This window comes from Nyctereutes procyonoides, unplaced genomic scaffold (assembly GCF_905146905.1).
Source record: "Nyctereutes procyonoides isolate TBG_1078 unplaced genomic scaffold, NYPRO_anot_genome, whole genome shotgun sequence".
Classification (NCBI taxonomy): domain Eukaryota; kingdom Metazoa; phylum Chordata; class Mammalia; order Carnivora; family Canidae; genus Nyctereutes; species Nyctereutes procyonoides.
In genome coordinates this window covers 12,565,333-12,593,225 of record NW_026575117.1, presented here as the reverse complement: position 1 = coordinate 12,593,225, position 27,893 = coordinate 12,565,333, and the positions used below count along the sequence as shown (strand labels likewise).

Genomic DNA, 27,893 nt, shown 5'->3' with positions numbered 1-27,893 from the left:
TGAATTGACCAGGCAGGATCTGTTTCATAGACATTTGTCCTGCTTTTCTCTTTCCACCCCCCAGACTCCATCTAGTCTCTTCAGACAGGCATGTCTCCCTTCAGTCCGCTTCATTATAGTTTGTTTTCACAAAAAGAATCTCATCTAGAGGAGAGAGCCTGTACCAGCAGTAGAAATTATTGGCTTGTGAGGTGCAGGTGGGAGGCACTACACAATGCCTTGTGGAGGTGGCATGCAGTGTGGGAGAGAGACCTGAGGGAAAGCTAGTTATGGAAAATGTTATTGGAAATGACGTCATGAGGAATATGAATTAGACTCTGGGGAGTCCCCAAGGGAGTAGAGGGAGACTGTTGAGTGGAGGCCACAGAGACATATTCTGGATCCATGTAAGAAATCACCATTTAAAAGAGGTCTCCAAACCTGGATCTGTCTGAGAAGGGGTAGCTCTCCTACCAGTAAAGGGATCAAACACGACTTGGACAAACACTTGGGAAGAACATTACATAGAATATACTATTATTGGTTAGCAAGTCACACTCAATGACTTTTGAAGATCTAATTATGAATTTATTTGACAGAGAGAGCGGATGTGCAAGCAGAGGGAGGCACAGAGGTAGTTGGAGAAGCAGACTCCCCGCTGAGCCCAAGGCAGCGCTGGATCCCAAGACCCTGAGATCATGACCCCAGCAGAAATCAAGAGCCCCACGCTCCACCAACTGAGCCACCCAGGCATCACACTAGACGACTTTGAAGTGTTTTACAACCGGGGAAGTCATGATTTCAGTTCCCCTCAGTCACATGTTTGTGATCCTTCTGCTCTAACTCAGGCCAGTTCTTAACTTGTGTTGTTTCTATTTTTACTCTTCTCCAGCCTGCAAGACAGAGTTTTCTCTCTTTTTTTGTTCTCTAGTCCCAAACTATATCATTTTTTTCCAAAAGGAGACAGGGAGCTTGCCTCTATCATCCGTAGTCACTAACCCTCTAATAATCTAATATACAAAAGTAAATAAATAAACAGGCTTATAGGAGAATGGAGTTCTGTACAATCTAGGTATGCCACCAATGTATGCATACATATGAAATACATCTAAATATATAAAAACACAGATTTTGGTTGTAGAGGTAATACTTCTTCCTTAGAAGAAGGAAGGAAAACATGCTTCCTTAGAATTGGGGAATCAATCTCATTGATGGAAAAGTTGAAGAAACAAAATTACTTGAATGAAATAACTTGATCCAAACAAGTTTTTTGAGAACCCAAAGCAACTAGAGGACTTTGGCATAATTGGTTCGAGGGTGTTTGGTTTCTGAGGAACCAAAGTTACTCTGGTAACGTTGGTTAAACAATACAATAGAATCAGACCTGAATACAGCCAGGAAAACAGCCTAGGGAAAATTTTTATAGCTAAATATGTTTGCATAATATCTGTCATTCATCTCGGAGTCTTTTAACCTTCTCACATCTGGGCATTTCCTTAAGAAGCACCAAGCCTTGTTTGATTACAGACAGAAAAACTGATTTGAAAATATACTACTAACTGCAGAGGAATTGAGTTATGTAGGTGTTAGTGATACCTGTAATGAAGGTCATATGAATCTAGCTTATTCTAAGTAAAGCAAGCAAAAATCTATACAAACCACTTCCTACTAAGGTCATACTTGATAACGAGTCTTTTGTTTGAATTTCACAAACTTAAGAGCTTCCTATTAATAACAAAATTAATTAATAATTACACTACCATCTATCCAGTAAAGGCAAAATATAACATCAGGGCAACCCAGTAATTCCTAGATGTCTGCCTTTAGCCCCTGAGGGCTGGTGTGGGTAGATCCAAAGCCCACAGAAAGGGTCAGGAAGAAGCATCCTGAGCCCTCATAAGAAGCCTCCTGAACACTTCTAACAACTGTCAGAATGCCACTAGGACCTTAGGTGGTTGCTGAGCCCTGGAGTCACTCTGTATCTAATTATATTTCTTATTATGGCACAGATGCAACTCAGGGCTCCCATGGACCTCTCAAACTTCAGCTCATTTGCTTACTTTTTGTTTGCTTAAAAATGTCAATATAGGTAGCAATCAGAGTTACTGATCGGGGAGCAGGAGAAATCAGAAAAGATAAGTATTAAGTCCAAACTAGAGAAGGTATTGAGCTTAATAGGTGTTTGTTTAGAAAGACACAATATATTTTTCATGTCCATTAAAACTTGCTTACCTGCTGCTAATGTCCGTCCTGCTCCTGATGTGCTGGTTACACAACCAATTGAATTGCAGAGAGAAATAGTAAAGTTGTATATCCTATAAGGTTTTAGTTCTTTTACAATATAAGACAGTTCTTGGGATGTAGCAGTGTACAACACCTGCAAGGCAAAGAAAAAAAATCAGATAACAGATAAACAGTGTGAGAAATATAACCTTGGCAGTCAAGAATCCATGAATCCAGTCATACTGTATGAATTCAGACAGAGGAATTATTGCCAACCACTATTAGAAGAGGGATTTTTTTTTTGAAGAGTCTCAACAAGCTAGGATTTAATTGATAATTGTACAACCACACTGTTTTATGAGGTAATAATCCAGTTCCTGAGTGGATAAATAAGGAAACCAAGTTATTGCCTCATAAAGCAGCGTGGTAGTATGGTTATTGTCACCAATGGTAGAGATAAAGGATGGTGACATTGTCATTGTTATCATGAAAAAGTCCAAATAAAACCATGGGGCTTGGCCAAAACTAACCCTGTGCAGCAATGCTCACATATTATTTGATGGAGCTAGTACAGAAAAATGTCACTATGTTAAATCAATTCCATCATTTTCTTGAAAAAAAGAACCACAATAGAAAAAGGAACACAAGGAAACACATTACTGAGCATCCACATGAGGCCAATTCTCAATTATCTTTCTTTCTTATACAAATAAGCATATGCAGATTAGATCAAACAGTTACATTTTTTGAAATACTGTCTTTATCATACAATTCCAAGTGAAAATAGCAGATTTGAGCAAAGGAGACTGAGAGGAACGCCATAGCCCATAAACAAATAATTAAACAACTATCACTGAGAATTGGTCGTATCATGATAACTAGAAATGATCAAAAGCAATCATATAAGTCTACTTATAGATACAAAAACACTGGAAATTATATTCAGAAAAAAAGTCATTAAAACAAAGAGTATGGCACCAAGCATTCGTATAAAACTTTCTTTCTAAGGGATGTTGCCATACATTCATATCAAATAATCCTCCATAAATATAAACACAGGTAACTATAAAGGTTAGGAACATTTGGGGGTAATTTTCGAGATATTTTCACTGCAGAAGTATGATAAAATTCATTTGGAATATTTGCCTGGGTATTGATTTTAAAATTTCATGACCTAAATGAGTAGTTCCAGGAAGCAGCATGAACAGAATATACACTGTATCATTTATATAACATTGTTTTCAGAAATAAAGGTGATTTCAAAAATTCTAAAAATGCAGGAATAATTTTAAATTTTGGTATCATTTCCTTGCAATTACGCTTAGAAATCAGAAAAATGTCAAACACCAAATTATAAGTGCTTTATGTTTCTAATTCTAAAATTGTTATTGAAGGAGATTGAGGATATAAAATTTTCTCCTCTGTGCTCTGTGATTTAAAATTTCCCAAGAAAAGTAGAATTTTGAAATGAGTAAAATTTACTGAATATTGTTATAAAATTTATCCCATTTAGAACAACTCTGATAGGATTAATGCAGACTTTTAGAAAGTAAAATTGTTTTCAGGATAAAGCATAAAAAATGTTCAGATTTTAGGAAAATGTGGTAAAAATAAGCAGCAGAATATTATGCAGCCATAAAACGGGATGCGATCATGCTATTTATTTGTTTTATATATATTTTTTTAATTTTTATTTATTTATGATAGTCACAGAGAGAGAGAGAGAGGCAGAGACACAGGCAGAGGGAGAAGCAGGCTCCATGCACCGGGAGTCCGACGTGGGATTCGATCCCGGGTCTCCAGGATCGCGCCCTGGGCCAAAGGCAGGCGCCAAACTGCTGCGCCACCCAGGGATCCCCCGATCATGCTATTTATGACAACATGGACGTATCTAAAGGACATTATGCTAAGTAAAATAAGTCATACTGAGAAAGATAAATGCCATATGATTTCACTTATATGTGGAATCTAAATAAATAAATAAAACAAAAATAAAATCAGATATGCAAATAGAGAGTACTGACGGTTGCCAGAGGGAAGGTGTGGGGGGATAGGCAAAGTGGGGAGGATGAGCTAGACGGGTAAAGAGAAGTGGGAGAGACAAGCTTCCAATTAAGGAGTGAATAAGTCCCGAGAATAAAGGGCACAGCATAGGGAATCTAGTCAATGATACTGTAACAGGATTGTGTGGTGACAGATGGGAGCTACACTTATGGTGAGCAGAGTATGTTATATATAGAGAAGTTGAATCACTACGCTGTACACCTGAAACTAATGTAATATTGCATCAACTCTACTCACTTTTTAAAAAAAATAATTTAAAAATGAAGTATTTCCTATTTCATTTAGGATGTTGACTCATTTTTTGAACAAACTATTCTGTGGAACAAGAACACAAAGTGAAATATAATGAGAAATAGAATATGTAGATTAATACTAATTTTGATGGGCCTTTACTTCTCTACATATAGTTGTTATCAATTACATTATTTTAAAAAGATATTTACCTTAAAGCTTGGGGCACATAAAGTAATCACTCAGATAAACTTTGTCTTTATCATATATAGTCATTTTACAAGATTTCAAGGATCAATTTAATTGGAAATTTTCTTTGGGATGAATCTTTAAGGATGTGGAGAGAATTCTGTAGAAGCTTGAAATCCTACACTGATAATATCACCACTTCTAGATATTTCCTTGCCACTACTCTCAGTCAAAGAGCAACTGTCTGTAACAGTTATTTTATGGTAGGCCTTCCCTAGAAATTTTGGCTATTTTCTTACCAAGCTTATAACAAGACACACTCAGGTCAACATGGATACAAATTTCATTATTGAGAAGGTGAAGACTTTTGACTTTGCAACTCTTGATTTTACTTTCTTGAACATATGATGAAGTAGATAGATATTTGTAGGGGACAGAAAGCATAAGGGAATAAAATGATATATCTACATCTTTATTTCAATTTGGCCACAGAAGAAAGGATTTTAAACAAAAAGAGATGCATATACATAATTTTGTCACTAATAAAAAAGAAATATTTTCCTGCTTCACCGAATGATAAAATGATCTTTTTAAAAGTGCAATGTAGTCCTATCCCATTAATAATCGCTAATAGTACCTCATACTCCTCAAGCTCTTTAAACTCTACAAAAACCATATAGATAAGTAGAAATTGTTTTCCTGTTTTACAGATGAGTAAAACTTGAAGCACAGAGATGTGTGGAAGGCTAACAACTGGCAAAAGTGGGATATGAACAAACAAATAGACTTCTGAGACTATATTTTTATGAACTATGTTTTCTTCTCATTTTTTTTTTTAAATTTTTATTTATTTATGATAGTCACAGAGAGAGAGAGGCAGAGACATAGGCAGAGGGAGAAGCAGGCTCCATGCACCGGGAGCCCGATGTGGGATTCGATCCTGGGTCTCCAGGATCGCGCCCTGGGCCAAAGGCAGGCGCCAAACCGCTGCGCCACCCAGGGATCCCGTTTTCTTCTCATTTTTGTTTCTTAGAAAAGAATAACAGTGCAAATGATAGTTGCTTTGAAGCAACATTTTACGAAGAAAGAATAGTTTACAAAGCAAAAGAATAGCAAAAACAATAACAAAACATCAATGATGAATGTTGTATAACACTAAGGACCAAATGAAGTAGGTCCAGCTGTAAATTTACCTTAAATCCTATGATATACTGGATTGGTCGACTAAATCGTTTACGTTAAAAGATATATGTAAGGCTACTTCTGTGTTTATCACCTGAGACAGTTGCAAATTAGTCAGCACTTATTTCCAGACTAATGGAAAAGTATAACAAGGAATCATAAATTATTTATTGGCTCTTCTTCTACCTTTGTGTTGTAAACATGCTCCGTCTACTGGAGAAACTCAAAAATATTGACAGATCTATTGGCAATGGGTTGAAGAGGGTCTCCCCAAAATTCTTGTTCACCTGGTACCTCAGAAAGTGATCTTATTTGGAAAGAGGTTCTTTGCAGTTATAATTAATTAAGTCATCATGAATTTAGGGTGGGTCTTAATACAAGGGATATATTTATAGAAGAAAGGAGGAGGATACGCAGATACAGAAGAGACAGCAACACAGAGAAAATGGCCATGTGAAGACAGGCAGAGATTGGAGTTCTGCTGCTACAGACCAAGGAACACCCAGGAGCTTCCATAAGCAGAAGAGGCAAGGAAGGATTCTCCTGGAGAGCCTTTGGAGGGAAAGTAGTCCTGTCAACACTTTGATTTCAGATTCTAGCCTCCATTAAAACCAATCAGCTTCTATTGTTTTACGTCACTTAGTTTGTGGTTGATTTGCTACTGCCGTCCCAGGAAACTAATACAATGGGGTACAAAGGTCTGACTCCTTGACTTCTTTAGGACAACCTTACGGGGTCATTTCAGCTCCAGAACTATGCACAGGATCAAATTAATCCCTTTCATTAGTGCATCACAATTCAGCTTCTTATTCTGCTCAACCTTGCATCTCTTACTACTTTCTGTGTGTTGTTTCTGAGAGGACTCCCCAATAAACCTTCTACTCAATCCTCTCCACAGCATCTGTTTCCTGGAGAACCTGACCTAAGATACCTAGGAGTACCCTAGGAAGGAGACTTTAAAATGACATTTCGGAGCTGGATCACCAACCAAAGAGAACCTCGTCACAGGGAGTGGGTGGAGTATTGATGGTCCCTAGCGCGTACTAGTGTGTGATTCTTATTGGTGGGGAACTGAACTTACCAGTGAAAGGAAGTTCACTGGTTTGGTGGAACTGGAAACCATATGGACTATTTTGGGGAAAGTAGTAATTATAAAGATTGTGGAATCAGGTAGCTCTTGCTGGGTGCTATGAATGCACTGAAGAAAGACAAAGAAGGCCTGAAGGTCACCGATTCAAGGCAAACTGAAAACCTCTTTGGCAGTGTTCGTTCTCCATATTCATAACATCCTATTAAATGACTCAGATAAGCAAGACATGGCAGGTGCAGAGAAGTCTTTGTAAATACTATGTGCTCCAAGGAAAGAGATCAAGTTTTTAAAAAATAAGGAGGCTTCCATATCAGCAAAATTTTTAGGAGTCCAGTAGCCTGAGATATGCTAGGACATCCCTTCCAAAGTAAAGGTCAAATTATTGCATCTTGCATTTACTACTAGGAGGCAGGAAATAGAATGTCTGGCAGGCCTTCTTAGGTTCTTAGGTAGACTTACAGGATCTGGATCAAAGGCATATTACACAATGGAAATAAAGTAGCATTCACTAGAACAGCTCCTGGCATGCCAGTGAGCCTTGGTAAACACAAAGCATCGAATGGCCATGCAGCCAGAGCTACCCCTCATGAGCTGAGCTCTGTCAGACATGCCATGTCTTAAGGCCAAGTAGGCCCAACAGAAATTCCTCATAAAATGGAAGGGGCAATCTGGTAACAGGCACAAGCAGAGCCAAGATAATATCCTGTGCAAGCAGGCTGTCTGGACCCCCATGTCATCTATCATTTGTACACTGGTTGCTCAATCTCATGTGATACATGTGACTTCTTGGAGGTTCCTCAAGAGCTGAGAGAATAGAAAAATGTGGTTTGGTTCACAGATGGGTTGTCTTGGCGTGTGGTAGCAAGTCAAAAATGGGTGATGGCTGCTCTACAGCCCCACTCAAGGATGACCCTAAAAACCAGCAGCAAGAAAAAAATCTGCTCAATAAGCAGAACTTCAGGCAGCATACCTGGCCATCCATTTTGTGTGGAAAGGGAACACTCCAGAGGTAGAACACATCTGAACTACATGGCAGTGACTTGAAAGTATTGGTCATCAGCATGAAAAAGAAAAAAAAAAGACTAGAAGATCACGAACCAGGAAATCTGGGAGAGAAGAATGTAGGTAGTCCCATGCAGATATTGTTACATGTGAAGATCTCTTTATATCATGCTAGTGCCCACCAAAGAGCGTCTTCCTCAAAAGAGGTGCCAAAAGGCCACATACACAGAATGACTTGTCCAGTTAACATCAGCCACCTCTGTCCTTGGCCACCCTCATGCTGATAAAATAGGCCAACAGAGTGCATTGACCACACCATAAACTGGAGGGAAACAAGAGCCTCTCCTCCTCCAGGATTACTATACACATATCAAATGGTTTAGTCCATGCACATAATAAAGCCTTCATAAGTTAGCTGTGATTATTATTCTCCTTACTGCTGGCAGGAGTATGAATTACTGGAAGGAAGTATGTCACTGTATATCCCAAACCTTAAACATATTAATAACCTTTGCTATAAGTTGTGATAAATCCATTCCTCGGAATTCTCTTAGGAAGCAGAAATATGCAAAATGGACATATAAGGCATTCTTGTCAGTGTTATTTATAGTTCCAAAAGAATCACTACAATATCAATATCAACTGATTGTGGGTTTGGTTGAAAACAGTATTGTATGCCCAAATAACAGACAATACTCAGCTACTGAAAGCTGGCTCTTTACAAGATACTTTAGGATATATGTTAAGGGCAAAAAAGCAGATTTTGTTAAACAAAATTATACCTACTTTGTTTTATGACATGCTTATATTAGGAAAAATAAGTGATAGAAACACACAGGACCTTGTACAGATGATGTCATGTTAAGAAATAAACACGCCACGTAAGGAATATATAAGGGGGAATTTGGTCACAGAATTCTGCAAATTCAGAAAATGTCAAACGGAAGACAATTCAATTCTAAAATAGTAATACCTGTGACAACGCTGTCGGAATAGCTTGGTGAGGTGACTGTTCAGAAACCATATTGATTTTATACCCCACAACTTCTCCTCTTGTTACATTCTCCGCGGGCTCCTCCCAGGACACATTGAGGGAGTGTGGTGAGAGTGGGGAGACGGAAGGGGGGGTCATGAATGTCGGCACTATTGAGGACAATAACAGGAACAGAGTGCTGTTATCTACAGGTCTCCAGACAGAATTCATACACGTGCTCTAATTTCTGACATAACCCCATTCCTCAAATACTCTCATCTCCAAACATCAAAGGATATACTGGTATTTATAAAAGCCATTGCCTTTTTTTTTCACGTTTTCTGCAAGGATGTTCCCTATCCTTATACAACCAGCAAAGATATTTTTCCATTTACAAGAGAAAAATCATATAGGACTTTGCTTATGTACATCAAGATAAGTAAGATAAGTTTCCTCCCTTTTGGGGAGGAAACTGTAGGTCTCATGAAGCATTTGAAAGGAGAAGTCATCAAAACTGAATCTGTCTTAGTCCACAAAGTCCAGAACAATGCATAGCGACATATTGGATTTCTGCTGAAGAGATGTAGATTTCACCGAGCCACACTGATAGAGCCTGGAGAATATTACTCCTCAGAAAGAGGTAAACCTAAAATGTTCTAAATAACCCCAAAGAAATGTTTAAAGTTTTCAATAAATCTTGATTGAAATGCTCAGAGTACATACGTACATACATTCTCCCCCTGCCATCCTTGAGATCTTAATACGGATTTTAAATGTGCTAACCAAAGGTGTATTATCAAAGGACCTCATCGCACGTTCAGTAGCCAGTGACCCATAAGATTATGAGGGTCCAGTATTGCAGTTTCACCCATTACTTTTCATTTCTGACCTTGATTCTCCCCTTCCAGAATGCCATGGCTCATCACTTGTGCTATCATGGCACTATTATTTGTCCAAGATGGCTGGCAGTCATTAAGAGATGCTCAAGCACAATGCACATTTTATTCATGAAATGATTCCCTTGGACATCAACCTAAAGCTACCCTTATCCTCCCACAGTCCTAACAGATCCGATTTAAATCAGGACATGGGTTTCTTTGAATATCCACAGATTCAAAGCATAACAAAAGCGTCTTTTTTTTGGTGAAAGGCTCATGATATTTGAAGGGTTTTCAATGTAAAGAGTGAGGGAGAGGGTTAAAAATATCTCATTTGCTGTAATGAAGATATCTTAAGAAAATTAAAAATTTTTACTCTCCTTCCTTACCATATTGCCAACTGCTGATAAGCACACTTGTGAATTACAGATTTTAATATCCAGGATTCTATCATTAGGTACAATCTAGTACCTACACTATTTGCTTTGGAGAGAGAAATAAAAACAAACTAAGATTTGTGAAATTGGTACAGTTTTCTCTTTCATTGAACATAAATTGTGCTGAATTTGGAGCAAGATAGTACATACGGCCAACCCACTTCAGGAATGGAAACCAATTGCTATTTTTGGCAAACATTCCCCAAAGACTATAACTATAGTTAAGTTATTTTTCCCCCTTGAAGTAATAGCTCAGGCATTTATTCCCCCCACACACACAACTTACTGCAAGTGCTTTATGACCTTGAGATATTTACGTAACCAACCAATATATTAAATTTTTCCTTGGCCTGTATAAATGTATAATTCTTGCTTTTCAAAACACACTTCAGTGCTGTTGACTTTCATTTGGGGCAGTAATTTCACTTGGGAGTCTTAAAAGTAGAGTTCAAAGCATTTTTCTTCACCTGATTCTCCTGTTCTTTCCGAAGTCCAGGTAGAAGGCACGCTGCCAGCCATGTTCACAGCTAAGACTTGAAACGCATACTCAGTGTATGGCTCCAAGGCAGTGATGGTTGTGGCTGTTTGAGGAGGTTTCAATGCATTTTCATTGGCTGATTCTACAAATGGGTGAGGACTGAGCCAGCCACTGCTCTGAAAGACTCGACTTTCTGCTGAGGTGGTTTCTCCATCAGATCTCAATCTTTTCATGTAGAGTTCATATCTTATAATTATTCCTAGAAAAGTAAAACAGGACCCAAGATGACCCATCAGACAGACAATTTTGGGGGGGGGGGGGTTAGTCTAGGTAAAGGTGACAGTTTTGCATTATTTTTCTGACTAGATTACCTGTCCATTTCTTAGTAATCTAGATGATGAGACTTTTATAAAAGACAACAAATTGACAGACAGATGAGTGTATGAAATACTGTGGACAAGCATATTCATGGGGAAAACAAACCATAAATGAAAAATAGCTATAACCTATTCCAGGTAAATTCAATCCCTTTCAGAATGAATGATCGTAATTTCTACCGAGAATTGCTTTTGGGAGGAGGATTTGATTATTGCACCTCTAATTTATATACTTTCAAATTTGCAGATTTTAATTTTATTATCTACTTAACACAAGCCCTGTTTACATAAATATTGGAGCATTAAACTTGATTTCTACCTAGTTTTCTCAAGTAACTTAAAAGTCTGATAAAAAGGTTTTGCCATCGTACGTGCATGATATTAATTACTAAAAATCTATGAATTTCTGTCTGGCCTATATAACCAAGGGTTCAATTGTATGAAGACAAAAAATTAACTTAATGGAGCCAGCTAGCCTATATACATATTTTTTGTATTATTTTATACCCTTTTCTTGCTTAAAAGAGAAAATTTACTCCTTATGGGTGCCCTAACTTGTGACACAGTCAAATATAATGCATTTTATAAGTGAGTTTCAAATTAGAAACATCGTTTGTGTTGTGACAGATGTCATTAAGAGCAAAGATAATATTAGCCTTTTAAGGAGCAATTTAAATGAATGGAATTTGTTATTAGATTAAAGACATACACTTGTTTTACTAACCAGTACAAATAGTATCTGATATCTTTAGAAATTCTCAATTATTATATCCTATAGTTACAGAGACGAATGCAATTGCCAGATGCTTATTGCACAGTTCCAAATGCCTAGATTCTCATACATATTTGGCCTCAGAAAGAGAACTCTAAGCCTGGAATTCCTACCATTTGGCTCCAGTGGGGGAGACCATTCTACACGAAGTTCTGTGGAACTGATCATCCGCACCTCAGGTGGACCCAGCCTTCGGGGAGGTGCCTGGGCTGTCATCACTGTAAGGGGTGAGCTGTGTAAACAGCCCCCACTCGTACATGCCTGTACAGAAAAATGGTACTTGGTAAATGGAGCCAGATTCCAGATGGTAGCAGAAGTCTCATGACCTTCGTAAGGAACACATGGCTGGCCACCATCAAAAGGAACACAGGACAAAATATATTTTTCTATAGGACCAGAACGATTTGAAGGTGAATTCCAAGCAAGTGTCACAGAGTCTGAGCTAATAGGAATGATATAACTCAAGTTCAGGTTTCCTTCTGGGACCCCTGGTTTCGTCTTGTAAGTGACAGCTGCACTCCTTGTTGAACCATGCACACTGGCAGTCTCGATGTAATAGGAATATGAAGTATACGGTGACAGGTCAGCATCCGAGAAGTACTGAATACCTGAAATTAAAAGAAAGAAAGGAGAAAATAGTTACATTTCACAAATTGGCAAGGAATCATTTCTAATTGCTTTCCTATTTATGTAACTTAATCACAGAAAGTATACAATCTGCTCTTTTGAATGAGAGTATGGTTCATGTATCTAAAACCGAAATAAAGCAAATACTGACTACTTTTATTGCGTAAGAAAAGTGCCTCTTGTAATGAAGATTATTTAGAAGGCTGTTTAAACTCTTGTTCTTTCTATAATATAGTGTCTTTCTTATAGAAAATAGAAGAGAAATTTCGGCAATAAAAATAGCTGTTTCTTCTATATAACCTGTTTACTTGTTAACCGACATTTCACAAAACGAAGGGTTGGCAAATTGCAGGCCATGTTTGTCACCTGGCCGATATCTTGACTGCAACCTTTCCTGAATTTCTGAACCACAGAAACTGTGAAATCATAAATGTTTATTGTTTTAAACTCAATTTTGGAGACATTTGTCAGCATCAATGGAGACTTGATACAAGAGAAGTCTGAGTTTTTCCAAAAGATTAAAAAGATAGGGAATGGGAGTGATTAGGCATGTGCCTGGAACTTCCCGTTCTCTAAGGGGAAAGGAAGTGCACTGTAAGACTGTGGCACTCACAACATGCCAGCTAGTCAAGGGGAAATGTTTACAGGCTCCAGCTCCACTGTCTCAGAGTAGGCAACAAAGAGTAGGTTTGCAACCAAGATGCAATAAACTAATGGTGTATGCAAGCGTACATTAAAACATATTTTACGAGACCAATTCTTGGAAAGGTCTTGGGACCCTTTCCAAATCCAATTCTTGGGAAAGGTTTCCTCACAAAGCATATAAAGGTATGGACATGTTATTTATAATAGGAAATGTTGAAGTAAATTAAAGTGGAATTTAATAGGTCATAATTTTTAATATTAACATGATACATTAATAGAATTCTAGTATCACATAATTATTTGAAAATATAGTGATGACGGCCTTGTAGCAACATGAGTAAAAATACAGACTGTAATAGTGCATATACTTGAATATTATTATGAAAAATAAACTGGAGTGTACAATACTCCGGAAATTTTCCAAAGTCAAGTTAGTCATCATACTAGAATGCGACAATTGTGATGCTTAAAAAAGATGCTTAAAAAAATTCTTTTAACCCTTCTTAACGAGATATGACACTTTTGTAAGAAAAAGATTTATACCAACAGCAAAATAACTTAGACAAATTATTGCACAAACACAGCATGAGATTCCTCTTTGGGGATGCTAATAATAATAACCATATGCACTGATTAATTTCTTTTTTAAGATTTTATTTATTTATTTAAGAGAGAGAGAGAGCATGAGCTGGAGGCAGAGGATGGGGGCAGAGGCAGAGAAAGAGAAGCAGACTCCCCACTGAGCAGGGAGCCTGACATGGGACTTGATCCCAGGACCCTGGGATCACAACCTTAGCTGAAGACAGACTCTTAATCCACTGAGCCACCCAGGTCCCCTGGTACCGATTAATTTTTTCCAAGTATGCTTATCAAACTTATCGAATAACAAAAATGTATTCCCATTGATATCTAATTCTTATCTCTTAGTGAGATTTTCTGTTATAAAGTCAACTGTTACCTTCTGAGAACCTAAGTAATCTGGGAAAATCCAGATTCATATTCTCCTAATTCCTTACCTTTCCTGTGATCCAAAATTAAAATGGGTTTAGGGCAGAGGAATGTTGGTATTCAGTTGTGGTTTTTTTGTTTTTTGTTTTGTTGTTGTTGTTTTGTTTTTGTTTTTTGTTTTTGTTTTTTTTATGCACTGAGCATGCTTAAATAAGGAGTGGGAGACTATTATGAGATTTCAGGTTTTCCTGGATGTAGGAGAAAAAAACCTAGACATAATCTCCCATTACATATATATAATACTATATATGTGTATATCATATATATTAGTATATGTATATATCACATGTAAGTAAATAATTATCTCACATTTTATTTTTTATACATGTATTTTTTACTGAAGTTCAATTTGCCAACATAGAGTATAACACCCAGTGCTCATCCCAACAAGTGCCCTCCTCAGCCTTTCCTTCAAACTAGATTTAACATACTAGGAAGCTGGGACCGTGTCCTCCTTACTCACCATTCTATTTGTTGCAGAGTACAATCTCAATAAATATTTGTTAAATCGGTCAGTGAAGCTGATGCATAAAATTTACTATGCCTCTTCAGAAAAAGTGGTATCCTCCACTGGAAAAATTTGCCTGTGACATATTGATAGAAGGTGCTAAGGGGTTTCATTCTATCAATTATTCAAGTGACTACTACACTGGTTTTAGTATGGAGTAACAAATGAGAATAATATTAAAGGTAAAAATGAAATCTCAAGGTTCACTATGATGTATCACTATCTAAAACTCTAAATTGTCTTTAGGCTATGTAAGCAATGGTCAGGTGTACAGGTATTTATCCTCTAGTTTCTCTGTGAAAGGATTTTTTTAGAGTAAACATGTAATGACTAATCCTCTACTCATGACTTTCCAAATGAGAAATGATTTAACTGTGAATTTGGGGAGAAGGGGGTGGGGGAAACAGAGCACACTCAGATCAGCCCATTGATTTTTTTCTCTTTTCTAATCTGTCTTTAGACAGGAGAGGGTCTATTCTCCAATCTGACTTTTATCAGTAATAAAGATGACTTTTATTTTTCATTTCCATCTTACTGACTCATATGTATAGTTTTCTTTTAGTTCCAAACTCAAGTAGGAAAATATAACATGATTTATTGGCCACTCCCTATAACTGCAATACTATCAAATGAGCGCTATTTCCTATGATAGCTGTTCTCGTCATACCTAGCACATGGAAAATACCTATGAGCAAACCAGATGGAGCTCCAGGGGAGATAATATTAGGTGCTAATTATGTACAATTCCCAATGTGCTTACTTGACCTCTATACATTTCTCTATTTTTGATAGCTGGTTACGCACAAGCTTGTGAGGATGTAAATTTTGCTTAGTTTTAAAAACTTTAAAATTATTCCACCCTTATTAGTGTGCTATTACTAGTAACAAATAGTTTGCGACCTTTAAAGATGATAACACACCAGTGTGTCATGATCTTGGGTTGGAAACCACTGTCCTGGAGATTCCCATAGTGCATCAGGCAAGCTAGGAAAAGTTTTTATTCTAACAAGGAATTCTATAATGGTCTCAACCAAATGATCAAACTTTCTCGGAAGACAACACTATTAATTTTCTTTGAAAAGTTCAATGATTCTCCACCTATAATTCCAAATGCCTTTATTTAACCCAAAGATTTGTGTTCATCCGACTGAATATAAGTACTGTTTCCTTTTCATATTACACATGCTATCCACACACTGGAAATAGAGTAATAAACATGAGGGTATTATTAGAATGATACAAAGTTCTGACAGCGTTAGCCAATTGTTCTTACTGTTCAAATGCCATCATGCAGATAATTTTCACATCATTAATTATAGTGATTGTCAAGAAATGCCAGAAGTGGCATTTTTTTAATGAAAAATAAGGTTTTAGGAAATAATACCTCGTTTAATAGGATTATATAAATGTCTGATTAGTGAATGAATACACATTTATTATGTAAGAAACTGTTATTTGGATTCTATATTAGTGCAATCATGAATAAGAGCCAGAGTGTTGTATTCTCATGTAATGGTCTATAAAATAGATCACAATATGTTACTATGGAAAACATGCCACTGGAATTGAAGGGTATAATTGAAGTTTAATTTTATTATTGAATTAAGCTGTATGGAAAAGTAGGATGACTCTAATTCACAATTTCAGAAATAATCCAACCAGTGACACTGTCATCTTCAAAATCACTTCCAATATTTTTATAACTCTCTCTTCCCCTATCACAAAAGTTTAAGTTTCAGGACACCTGGATCATGCTGATATTTGGAAGAAAATAAACATTCTAGTAGCAGGTTTTTAGGATACTTTGCCAACATGGCAGATGTAGACAGATGTTCATTTCCCTTTGCAATCTGCATCATGAAGTTCAGAGTTGCCATTTACTTCAAAGAAGAGCTGCAATACTGGAGAAACATTTAGAGTTAACAGAAAGTGGACATAATAATGTAGGTGCAGGTCAGGCAGGATTAGGTGCAAAAGTGTAACCTACCATATATATACAAAATAGAAGTGTGTACTATGCAAAAGTTTTAAAGCCAATCGCTATGTTAAAACAAGGCATCTTCCTAACCATTCTGAGGAAGATTACAGAACTTCAGTCCCTCTATGGAACCTTACACACTTTTCTTCTAACTAATTAAGTAAGTTAAACTGGAATTTGGAAAATTGGGCATTAAACAAAGAGAACAAAATGGAAACTTGAATTAGAATCACTATTCCAATGTTTTTCAAACTATTTTCTTAAACTAGCTTATAGCCAAACATGACTAGAGGAAAATATCAGAGAAGACAGAGCTGAAAGGATGTAAACATTTCTATTGCTTCGTTTTGACTTTAGGGAAACTATGTAAAACATCTACTCAGATATTTTTCTTAGAGACAATGGACCCCTATAGTTTGATTTCTATAAGCTCCTTTAAAATATTCATAAAAGTTAAAGATGCAAAGATAGTCTTCATGGTTTTTTGACATAATTTCTCTTTCAATTTAAATTCATGTTATATTTCTGTGGAAATGGCCATGTATGCATAAAATTACATTGTTTGCATGAAGGCTAGTACTCTGAATCCACTTTTTTAAAAGTCCATTTTTAACCTAAGAAATTTAAAAGCTGAATCCATATAATAGAAATATTTAATAAACCTTCTGTGATTGTTATGCCCAGAGAAAACTAGATAAGTTTGTTGTAAGTCTTCCAATACTTCTACATATTTTTGAATTAAAATATAACTCAGATTATTTGTAATACTTTTTATTACATTACACAACGTGTCATGGACACTTTCGATTCATCAACTGTAAACTAAGATATCAGTTTATAGGTAATTACATCCTACTATTTACTTCCAATGTATAAAGATCCCATAATGCCATCTATCACAATTTATTGAAAGATTTTGGATAGCTGAATATTTGCTATATTTTCCCATTACAAATAGTTTAGGCCTGAACATATTTTGTGTCCATTTATGACTGTTCATTTAAGATAAATTTCTTTTTTTTTTCATGATAGTCACAGAGAGAGAGAGAGAGAGAAAGAGAGAGAGAGAGAGGCAGAGACACAGGCAGAGGGAGAAGCAGGTTCCATGCACCGGGAGCCCGACGTGGGATTTGATTCCGGGTCTCCAGGATCGCGCCCTGGGCCAAAGGCAGGCGCTAAACCACTGTGCCACCCGGGGATCCCTTAAAATTTCTCAAAGGAAATTTGCTGAGTCAAATGATACACAAAAGGATATGGTTTTTCATACATTTTAACAATTTCCCACATGAAAAGTGCCAATGAACATACACAGATATTCCAGCAGGTTATGCAAACTCTAACTCCTCCACATCCTCATCAAAGCTGGATAGGGTGATTATTTTTTTGTCTTTGAGAATTTGATAAGCATTAGGGCTTATCAAACAAGAAGCTTCCCATTTTTATTTCATTGTTTTGAAAATGAGGAGATTGCTCCTGAGACTCATAATTCTTTTTCTGCTTAAAACACTCCACTAGGCACAGGAAACCACAACAACATTTATCCTCAGTGTCACAGAAATTAACTAATATATCAATTCTCAGAATATTATATTTTTCTATCACCAAACCTTTAAACTTACTGTATGGGTATTGATCTTCAGTTGTGTAGATTTCAGAACTATCCCTGAATAAACCATAAGTAAGCCAATGGGCATTTGGAGAATCAGGTGGACTCCAGGAGAGATTGATAGCAGAAGAACTTTGAACTTGTCCTCTAGGTGGAGGTTGTTGGGACGGAGCTAAATTACAATGGAGGGAGCATTTATTAGCAAAGGCAATCAATAAGCACACAGGTACACTGAAGTAAGATAGCCAGGAAAGAGGTCTTTCTGATTCAGGATTACTTTATCAAGAAGACATGTGGTTTACCAGGACGTTAATAAACAAAAAGTACACATCATGAGTTCTCTAAAACAAAGCTTTTTGTCTATACGCATAAAACAATTTTGTAGGTCAATGCAGCTGTCCTAAACATAGTTGGGGAGTGGACCACAAAAGTTTGCATTAAGCACATCTTCTTCTTCTCCTTCTCCTTCTCCTCCTCCCCCTCCTTCTTCTCCTTCCTCTTCCCTTTCCTCTTTCCCTTCCCCTTCTCCTTCTTTTCCTTCTCCTTTTTTTTTGAGAAAGTATCCAAGAATATATAACACTTATTTCTTACTTAACTAATTTAAAAGTTAACCTAAATAAGTTATGTTGAAACTTGAAATTTAAGTAGTATAATTTTTGGATTTTTTTTTAATTTTTGGATTTTTAAGCACATTGCCTTGTCTTGCTTCACAGAGCACAGCAAAAAAGAAAGAATAATAGTTGATGATACAAATGCTCACGGATGTCATGGATATTAAATAGTGTAAATATTAGCAAAAAATAATTTGAACATAATACTATGTGGATATACCCATACCTGTTAGAGGTACAATGATTGTTAGAAGTAATATAATTTCTTCTATGAGGCACATAAGAGCATTCATCTCACTATTTTAGTGATATTTTATCTAAGTATACACTACGAAAACATTATCTCTTATCAGCGCATATTTTCCTTGGTCTCCCTCTTTTCCTTCATTATGCCCTCCCCCTTGAACATATAAAGGTAAAGGAGAAAATAATATCTAACTATTTTTAAGGACAATTAGCCACCAGCTTATTTATTACCTTCTGGCTTAACAAAATGCATAATCCTCCATCCGTTTAAAGAAGCACATCCTAATCAGAATTTTTCATTAAATAAGATATCAAAGGTTTCTGTGTTACCTTACCTTAAAAACCATTAATCTTCTTGTTAAGAAATTTCAAAAAAAATCATGTATAGAGATGAATCAATCAAATAATTATCAATATTTTTATAATGTATTTTGTATTTGCAGTCACTGGGTGATAGGATTTCAGGAGAAGAGAGAAAATGCATTTAAATTAAGTAATGTAATAAAGAGCTTCATAAAGAAACTATTTTCAAAAAGGCAGGCAGAGAGTGTAAGAAAACCAAAAGAAATGGAACAGTACTCTGGGGGTATAACAGTAGAGCTCCTTTACTATTTATTTTAGAGGTCCTCAAGACCACCCCTAGGTTCAATGATTCTCAGTGAGGATTGCAGGATTCATCCTATAGTCCTACTTATGGCTAAGATTTATTATAGCAAATGAACAGAGTACAATCAACAGAGGGAAAGGTACATGGGTAAGCCCAGGGGAAACCAACCACAAGGTTCCAGTCACACAGGATATCCCTAATTCCCCTGGCAGTGGTTTATGAAAATATGTAAAATGTTGCCAACCAGGGAAGCTCATTAGAAACTCAGTGCCCAGGATTTATATTGGGGGTATTTACATAGACAGCCTCTGTCTGTATGCATAATTCTAGATTCCCAAATCTAGAATTCTAGATTCCCAGAAGGAAAGCAGGGCTAAGCATAAACCATTTGGTTGGACAAAATTTAAGAGACAGTGAGCCACTCTTACCTCTTCTAGGGATGGTGAGAATCCTCACATAGCCCAAGTTCCCAGATGCCAGCCAAAGGCTAACTTTGTAAGCAGGTCTTTCTACAGATAAGTGGTCAGGCCCACTATGTTAGCTTTTTTCTAATACAGTATGCCTAGCTTAAAGAGGCATAGCACTCAGGCACAGAAAGGACTGTAGGAAGAGCATCATTTGACAGGAGCTATGACTACTCATGGCAGGATACAGTCAGTTCAAGACCAGTTCAAGACTGCTCCTGCACTACAAGAAGCTGAGGATTAAATATTCCAACTTCCCTTTCTGCCAGCCCTCCAGATGACTGGCAGGCTCCCACTAGTAGCTGAAGCCAACCAAGAGTCAGAGGGCAAGGGGGTCTGCTGATGCAGACCATACCAAATCTTGGGGAACAGAGCGGGGGAAGTATAAAGTAGTAAAGTGAAGTTATCCTGCAGACCAAGCAAAGATTTTCAACTAAGAGCTCTTACTAATTCATCAGTATTCATGATGGATACACTCCACTTCAAAGACATGATATAATCCAATAATAACATTTTAAGAAAGTATTTCAAGAGCACTGAATTTGAAATATACAAAATTCCATATATTATGCATAGGCTTCCTAAAGACAATGTCTCTTATCCTAAGGGAGATGATATTGATGTCATATTTTTAGAGAAAAAATATTCAAACAAGATATGCTCTCACTCTTCCTCTTTATCTTTTTTCCTTCTTTGGAATTTGCATGGTTCTATTAAAACTCTGACTGCCCATATGCCTAGTTAGACATAGGACAAGAATAGTACCAATCTCAAAGTGACACAGGAAAAAGAGAATCATTTCCAAAGAGGACCTCATATTTTTGAATTCAGGAATTCACCATATGTGACATGGTCATTTGCATTGGTTGAACACTGACAGTGCATTTGATCTGCCAGTGATTTTTAATTTAGGGCTCCACGTCCTGTTGTTCTTGGTGGAACCACAAAGACTCATAAACCGTCTCATTTATAGCACTTTGAAAGAGCCTTGTAATCTATGGCAATTGAACATTTTTCGTGAATATTAGTGACAACATCTAAAACTCTGCATGCTATCAGGAACACAACAGACTTCAGAGTTAAAGCAATCAAAACTGTCCTTCAGACTATTTTCTAAGACAGCAAAATACTTTTGGGATGGTTGAAAGAAAGATACATGTTTCCATCCCATATCAAAGGGTAGAGAAAATGATTTGCATTTCTTGAGAATTTCCTTGGCAACATTCACATACACAAATACACAAATAGGCTCTTTCAAATGTTTAAAGCTGATTACTTGTTATGACCATCTCTAATCACAATCTTGTTCAACTTTGCAGTGTAAATGTATGGTGCCTGTATGACCCTGAAAGGAGAAGGCTTAGATGGTTCAATACCACTCAAAGAATAAATATTATGAAATTCTGGTCATGGGATAGCTTAAACTCATCCTTTTATGTGCTGAAAGGTGAATTCTGAGAAAATAGTCATATATTCATTCATCAAAATTGCCAAGTATGGTCATTGCATATGCCAGACTCTCTTGTATGGAAGGATAATACCATATTGTAACTACATTGATTTGTTTGGGAGCTGTGAGTTTTAATCCCAGCTTCAGCACTTTGGTAATTGCGTGATTGTAGTCAAATTTTGGTTGAACTCTGAATCTTTCTTCATCCTTAGTAAGGGGAGAATAATGTCTAACTCTCAGGGTTATTTTGAATATAAAATGAATGTGTGTATCCCTTTTTAATGAAAGTTTCAGAACATTGTGACTATGAAGACAGGTGTTTAGATTTCCTTTGTCTTTTTGTCTTGCCATCCTTTGGGGGTTATCCTTGTGTGCATGGTCCCAGATGGATGACCACCGAGTCCATATCCAATTCAACAGGAAAGGTAAAAGGAGAGACGAAGGGCATGCCCCATGCCTATGAGAACACAACTCAGGACTCCCACACATCACTTCTGCCCACATCATTTCAACCAGAAATTTGATGACATGGCAATACCCTAAGTACAATGGAAGATGTGGCCATGAATCCAGGTCTAAGCACTATTAATATGAAACAAGTAGAAGACAGTTATTGAGAACAATTTAAAAATATCTTTTATGGATGAAATTTAAAATATCTAGAAAGTCATACAAGACATTTTAAAAGTAAAATGAAATAGGAGTGCTTCTAATTGTGGCAATATCAAGAGTTTAGTTATATAAAACTGAATGAAATAATCAAAATAACTGTTCTGGAAGCTCTAAATCAAACATAGGCAAATAAAAAGTTGATAACATTTACCTACTCTTGAAAAACTGGTGGGGCTTTGAGTAGTAACAGTAAGAGTCTGTGACCTTTTGGTCAGGGGTTATTCCCATAGTACCAGTTCCATAGTCAGGTGTGTTAGTTTTAACAGTAGGGCTGACCATAAGCAGTAGCTTTGGTGCCATAGGGAACTTACTTGATTTGGAGTTGGCAGCAGAAATTCATAGCTCTGCTGTCTAAAAGTGGCACCGTCAATTGGGAAGAAGAGAGAAGACTCACAGGTTTTCTAGCCTGAGAATGTGCTCCTAGTTAGGTTAAGTGGTGAATTTACCAGATAGTAAGCCAGGAGATCCTGGGTATAAGAGAGGCATGGGAGGCCTGAGATAAGCTCTCCATAGATTCCTACCTGGCTATAAAAGTAAGAAAGTATGTGAGGAAAACATGAGAGCCAGGGAAAAGTGAATGCCAAAGAATGGAGAACTAGTTATAACTCTGAGAACATCCTCCACACCATACATGTATTGATCGGCAGAAGCTGTATGGTCTGAAAGTATGTGAGCACAAATACTGCCCAAATCTTTGGCTGATTCAGACACAGCAATGACTCCTAAGAAGTCAGGCTGTAAATAAAAATTAAAATTAAAAAAAACTGATTAGATGTCAATAGCTGTACACGTTAGTGGAGAAAGTTCTCCACCATTTAAGTCTATGCAAATTACTAGAAAATATCTAACAACTTAAGTGTTTTCAACATAAACTTATAACACACTCAAAGAAACTGAACTATACTCATAAAAATAGCAGTCGAGAGAAACAGACTCTGAATGATCCCCAATATTGGGTACATCAAAAAGTACTTCAATGCAGCTATTATAAATATGTTCTAAGAATTAAAGAAAAATCTGATGATGATACAGTAAAAAAGGAACTTTAATACAGAAATAGAATGTATAAAAACATTAAATTCCAAGCTAAACAAAATAGTTACTGAAATGGAAATTTCCCTTAAAAAGGCCTCAATGACAGATTTGAAAGGAAAGGAGAAAGGATCAGTGAACTTGAAGATAAAGCAAGAAGTAGAGGGGCTTCTGGGTGTCTCATTCGGTTCAGTGTCCAACTCTTGATTTCAGCTCAGCTCACGGTATCAGAGTGGTGAGGTCAAGCCCTGCATCAGGCTCTGTGCTGGGTATGGAGCCTGCTTAAGACTCTCTGTCTCTCTCACTCTTCCTCCCTTGCCCCTTCCCTGCTCACACACATGCTCTGTAAGGAAAAAAAATTAATAAAAAGCAATAGGTAGAATATAATGATACAGCAATGATTTAGCCAATACACAGAAAGGAAAAATATAGAACAAAAATGATCACATCCTCAGACACCTATGAGACAATATCGGGTCTGAGACAATATCAGGTGTACCATGCATTGAAACATGTGTCATGGGATCTCCAAAATCAGAAGATAGAGAAAGTGGCAGAAAATATTTGAAGAAATATTGGCTCAAATTTCTTAAATTTGATAGAAAACATTTATCTACATTTCCAACTAGTACATTGAATCCAAGCAGGATACCAAGAGATTCATACCAAACAAATCATAGTCAAACTGCTGAAAGGCAAAAACAAAACTTTTAAAAGAGTAAGAGAAATATCTATTCATAGTTGAAGAAAAATATAATTAAAGGCTGGCAGAAACGATGGAGGCCATACGGTAGTAGAATGACATATTCAAAGTCCTAAAAGGCTTTGTTATCAAGAGTTTTATCTAGAAAATGTATTCATCAAAAGGAAGGAAGGAAGGAAGGAAGGAAGGAAGGAAGGAAGGAAGGAAGGAAGGAAGGAAGGAAGTTGCAAATAATTTTTTAGAAATAGGGGGAGAATACATTGCTGGCAGACTAGCCCTGCAAGAAATTCTAAAGAAATCCATCAGCCTAAAAGGAAATGACACAGAGAAATAAATTGAATCATGTGAAGGTAAGAAGAACACCAGAAAGGGTAAATATGTGGGTAATCATTAAAGACTCTGTGTATGGAGACGCGTGGGTAGCTCAGTGGTTGAGCATCTGCCTTTGGCTCAGGGCGTGATCCTGGAGTTCTGGGATCTAGTCCTACATCGGGCTCCCTGCATGGAGCCTGCTTCTCCCCCTGCCTGTGTCTCTGCCTCTCTCTCTTTCTGTGTCTCTCATGAACAAATAAATAAAATCTTCAAAAAAAAAAAAGGATTCTGTGTATGTATGTACATATTCCTATTCTGTTTTCTTCTCTCAAATCATTTTTAAAAACCTTATTACTGCTAAAAGATTTATGTTATTGCAGTGTAGGGTTTACTACATACACATACATATACACACACATACACACATGCACACACACATACACACATTTACATGGTATCATAACTCAAAGATCGGGAAGGAAAGAGAGCTATATAAAGAGTTTACCTGTCATATTTTACCAGAATTAAGTCAGTACCAACCTGAAGTAGACTGTGGCAAACAAAGATGCATATTCTAATTCATAGAGCAATTAGTAATAAGATAACACAAAAGTATGAATTAAAAAGTCAACAGAATATAGTAAAATGATTTTCAACAAGGTTTGCAAGAACCAAGGGAAAAATAGTCCTTTCAATAAATGGTGTTAGAACAATTTGTAAGCCACATTTGAAATGAATGAAACTTGAAACTTAACTTATAAGATATATAAAAATTAATTCAAAATGGACCAAAGACCTAAATCAACAGTTCAAACTGTAAGACTCTTGTAAGAAAACATAGGGAAAAAAAATCTCCATAACCTTGGATTTGGCAATAGTTTCTTAGATATGACACTAAATGTATAAACAATACCAAAAAATAGACAAATTGAAATTTATCAAACTTTATTTATTTTTTAAAGGTTTGTTTTATTTATTTATTTATTTATTTATTTATTTATTTATTTATTTATTTATGAGAGAGAGAGAGAGAGAGGCAGAGGCATAGGCAGAGGGAGAAGCAGGCTCCCTGTGGGGAGCCCGATGTGGGACTCGATCCTAGGACCCCGGGATCACAACCTGAGCCAAAGGCAGATGCTCAACCACTGACCCGCCCGGCATCCCAAATTTATCAAATTTTAAATCATCTATGCTTTAAATGACACTATCAAGAAAGTGACAAGAAAACCTGCAGAGTGGGAAAAGACATTTGCAAACCATATATCTAATAAAGGACATGCACCTAGAATGTATAAGGAACAATTATAACTCAGTAGTAAAGACAAATAACCAAATTAAAAACGGGCAAATAACTTGAATAGACGTTCTCTAAAGAAGATATAGAAATAGCCAATAACCATGAAAAGATGCTCAATATCAATAATCATTAGGAAGATGCATATCAAAACTATAATGAGACAGCATCTCATACACATTAGATGGCTACTATAAATAAATAAAAAATAATGTTGGCAAGGATGTGGAGAAATTCGAGCCCCTGTGCACTGTCAGTGGGAATTTAAAATAGTAAAGCTGCTGTGGAAAATAGTATGGCAGTTCCTCAACAAAATTAAAAATAGAATTACCATATGATCCAGCAATTCCACTTCTGATTATATGCCCAACAGAACTGAAAACAGAGTCATTGAAAGCAGAGTCTTGAAGAAATGGCTGTACACGCATATTCATAGCGGTATTACTCACATAAGCCGAAACATGAAAGCAACCCCAGTGTCCACCGACAGATTAATGGATAAGCAAAATGTGGTACATGCATACAATGGATTATTATTCAGCCTTACAAGGAAGGGAATTCTGAGATAAGCTACAAAATGGATGACCCTTGAGGACATATGCTAGGTGAAATAAGCCACTTGCAAAAAGGCAAATATTTTATGATTTCATGAGGTTGTTAGATTATTCAAAATCATAGAGACAGAGAGTAAAATTGTGGTTACATGGGGCTGGGGGCAAATGGGAGATATTACTGATTAATGGGTATACAGCTTCCATTTCACAAGAAGTAAGGAGTTATGGAGATGCATGGTAGTGACGGTTGCATAGCATTAGGGATATATTTAATATATATTAAACTGTGCATTTACATACATGAACTGTGCGTTTAAAAATGGCTAATATGGTAAATTTTATGCCATATACATATTACCACACTAAAAACATTTTTTTAAAAGGGATCAGCTACAAAAGCCTCTCTGATAAGTAAGGATAAAGAAAAAATATGAGTGATAAAAAGATGGATAAATAACCAAAGATAAACATAGACGTGAGTAGTGCCAAGAAGACTAAACCACAAATGAGCTATGAATTATATATGTATAATGTATATACACATATATTATATGTGTTTTCACATATATGTGAAACATATATATTACGTGAATCATATATATATGTGAAACACCATATATATATTAACTAATATAAGTTAATATAAGTTCATGGTTAGAATTTTAGGGCAAATGAAATTTCACTCCATTCACTAGTAAAGCATACAGAAAGCACAATTAATACCTATTTTGTATTACCTCTCTCAAGGAGAATGACTATCGTTTTGAAAGCATGGAACAAATACTGATTGGAAAGAAGTGAATCACGAAATAAGGAAGCAGATTATGAGAGAGGGTCTAACTACTTTATCTGAATTCAATTCTCCAGTACTCTGGAAATTATATGCTCAGATCCCAACTCAAGTCCCCATCCATAAAAAAAAGGGGGGGGGGGGTGGAATTACAGATGATGTTGATAACCTATTGCCAGTGGCCTCTAAGGAAGTGGAAAAGATAATAGTTATAATCCTGTGGTTCTCAAACTGTATAGAAGCACACCATGAAACATTCTAATGTTCAAGGAAAACACATGCTTGACATCTGTTGGACACAGAGGAAAATACCAGCCCGAGGTAGTTCACAGTTTCAACAATAGATAGCACTACATTCCTTTCAATAACATCACATCTTTGTGAAGCTGGTTGTTCCGGCTGTTGCTAGGATAAAAGGCAAGTACCATGTAAAATTCAAGGTGGAACAGCAAGGAAAGCAGCCCCTCTTCAAACTCCTGCCACAGCCAGCATTTCCTATGCCCCCTATACACTCCCTTCTACTGTTAAGTGTATCCATCACTTCTGCTGACTATGTTTCAAGCTTCTTCAAAGTCAGGAATCGTGTCTGATTTTTTTTAATGAATTACCTCTGTTATTACTGAGCTTCCAATTTTGCACAGTGTTTTACAAATTTTGTGAAACACGTACCCAACACAGCAGCAGCAGCAACTACCGCAAGTAGTTGAACAAATGTATTTAACACCAAAGACCACAGTTTTAAAAAGGAGATTTAAATATGTGTGTGTGTGTGTGTGTGTGTGTGTATGGAAGAACAATTATGAATATACATGTTTTTTAACTATTTAAAATTGGAAGCATTTGGAAGGACAAGAAGGCTTAGCCCAGGGAAAGAAAGATGCAACATAAAACTAAATGTCTACTACCACTAA

The 27,893-nt window shown here is 36.6% G+C and overlaps 1 protein-coding gene across 1 annotated transcript in view; it reads right to left on the bottom strand.

The window, feature by feature from the left end:
- The window catches only part of USH2A (usherin), a 686,930-nt gene that overhangs the window by 493,765 nt on the left and 165,272 nt on the right, over positions 1-27,893 (bottom strand). Inside the window, exons 15-19 of the mRNA XM_055333895.1 lie at positions 18,261-18,419; positions 11,989-12,483; positions 10,716-10,985; positions 8,934-9,103; positions 2,212-2,356 (exon numbers count right to left, since the gene is read on the bottom strand). Of these exons, the coding sequence (XP_055189870.1) occupies positions 2,212-2,356; positions 8,934-9,103; positions 10,716-10,985; positions 11,989-12,483; positions 18,261-18,419 (1,239 nt within the window). The remainder of the gene's footprint in view (positions 1-2,211; positions 2,357-8,933; positions 9,104-10,715; positions 10,986-11,988; positions 12,484-18,260; positions 18,420-27,893) is intronic.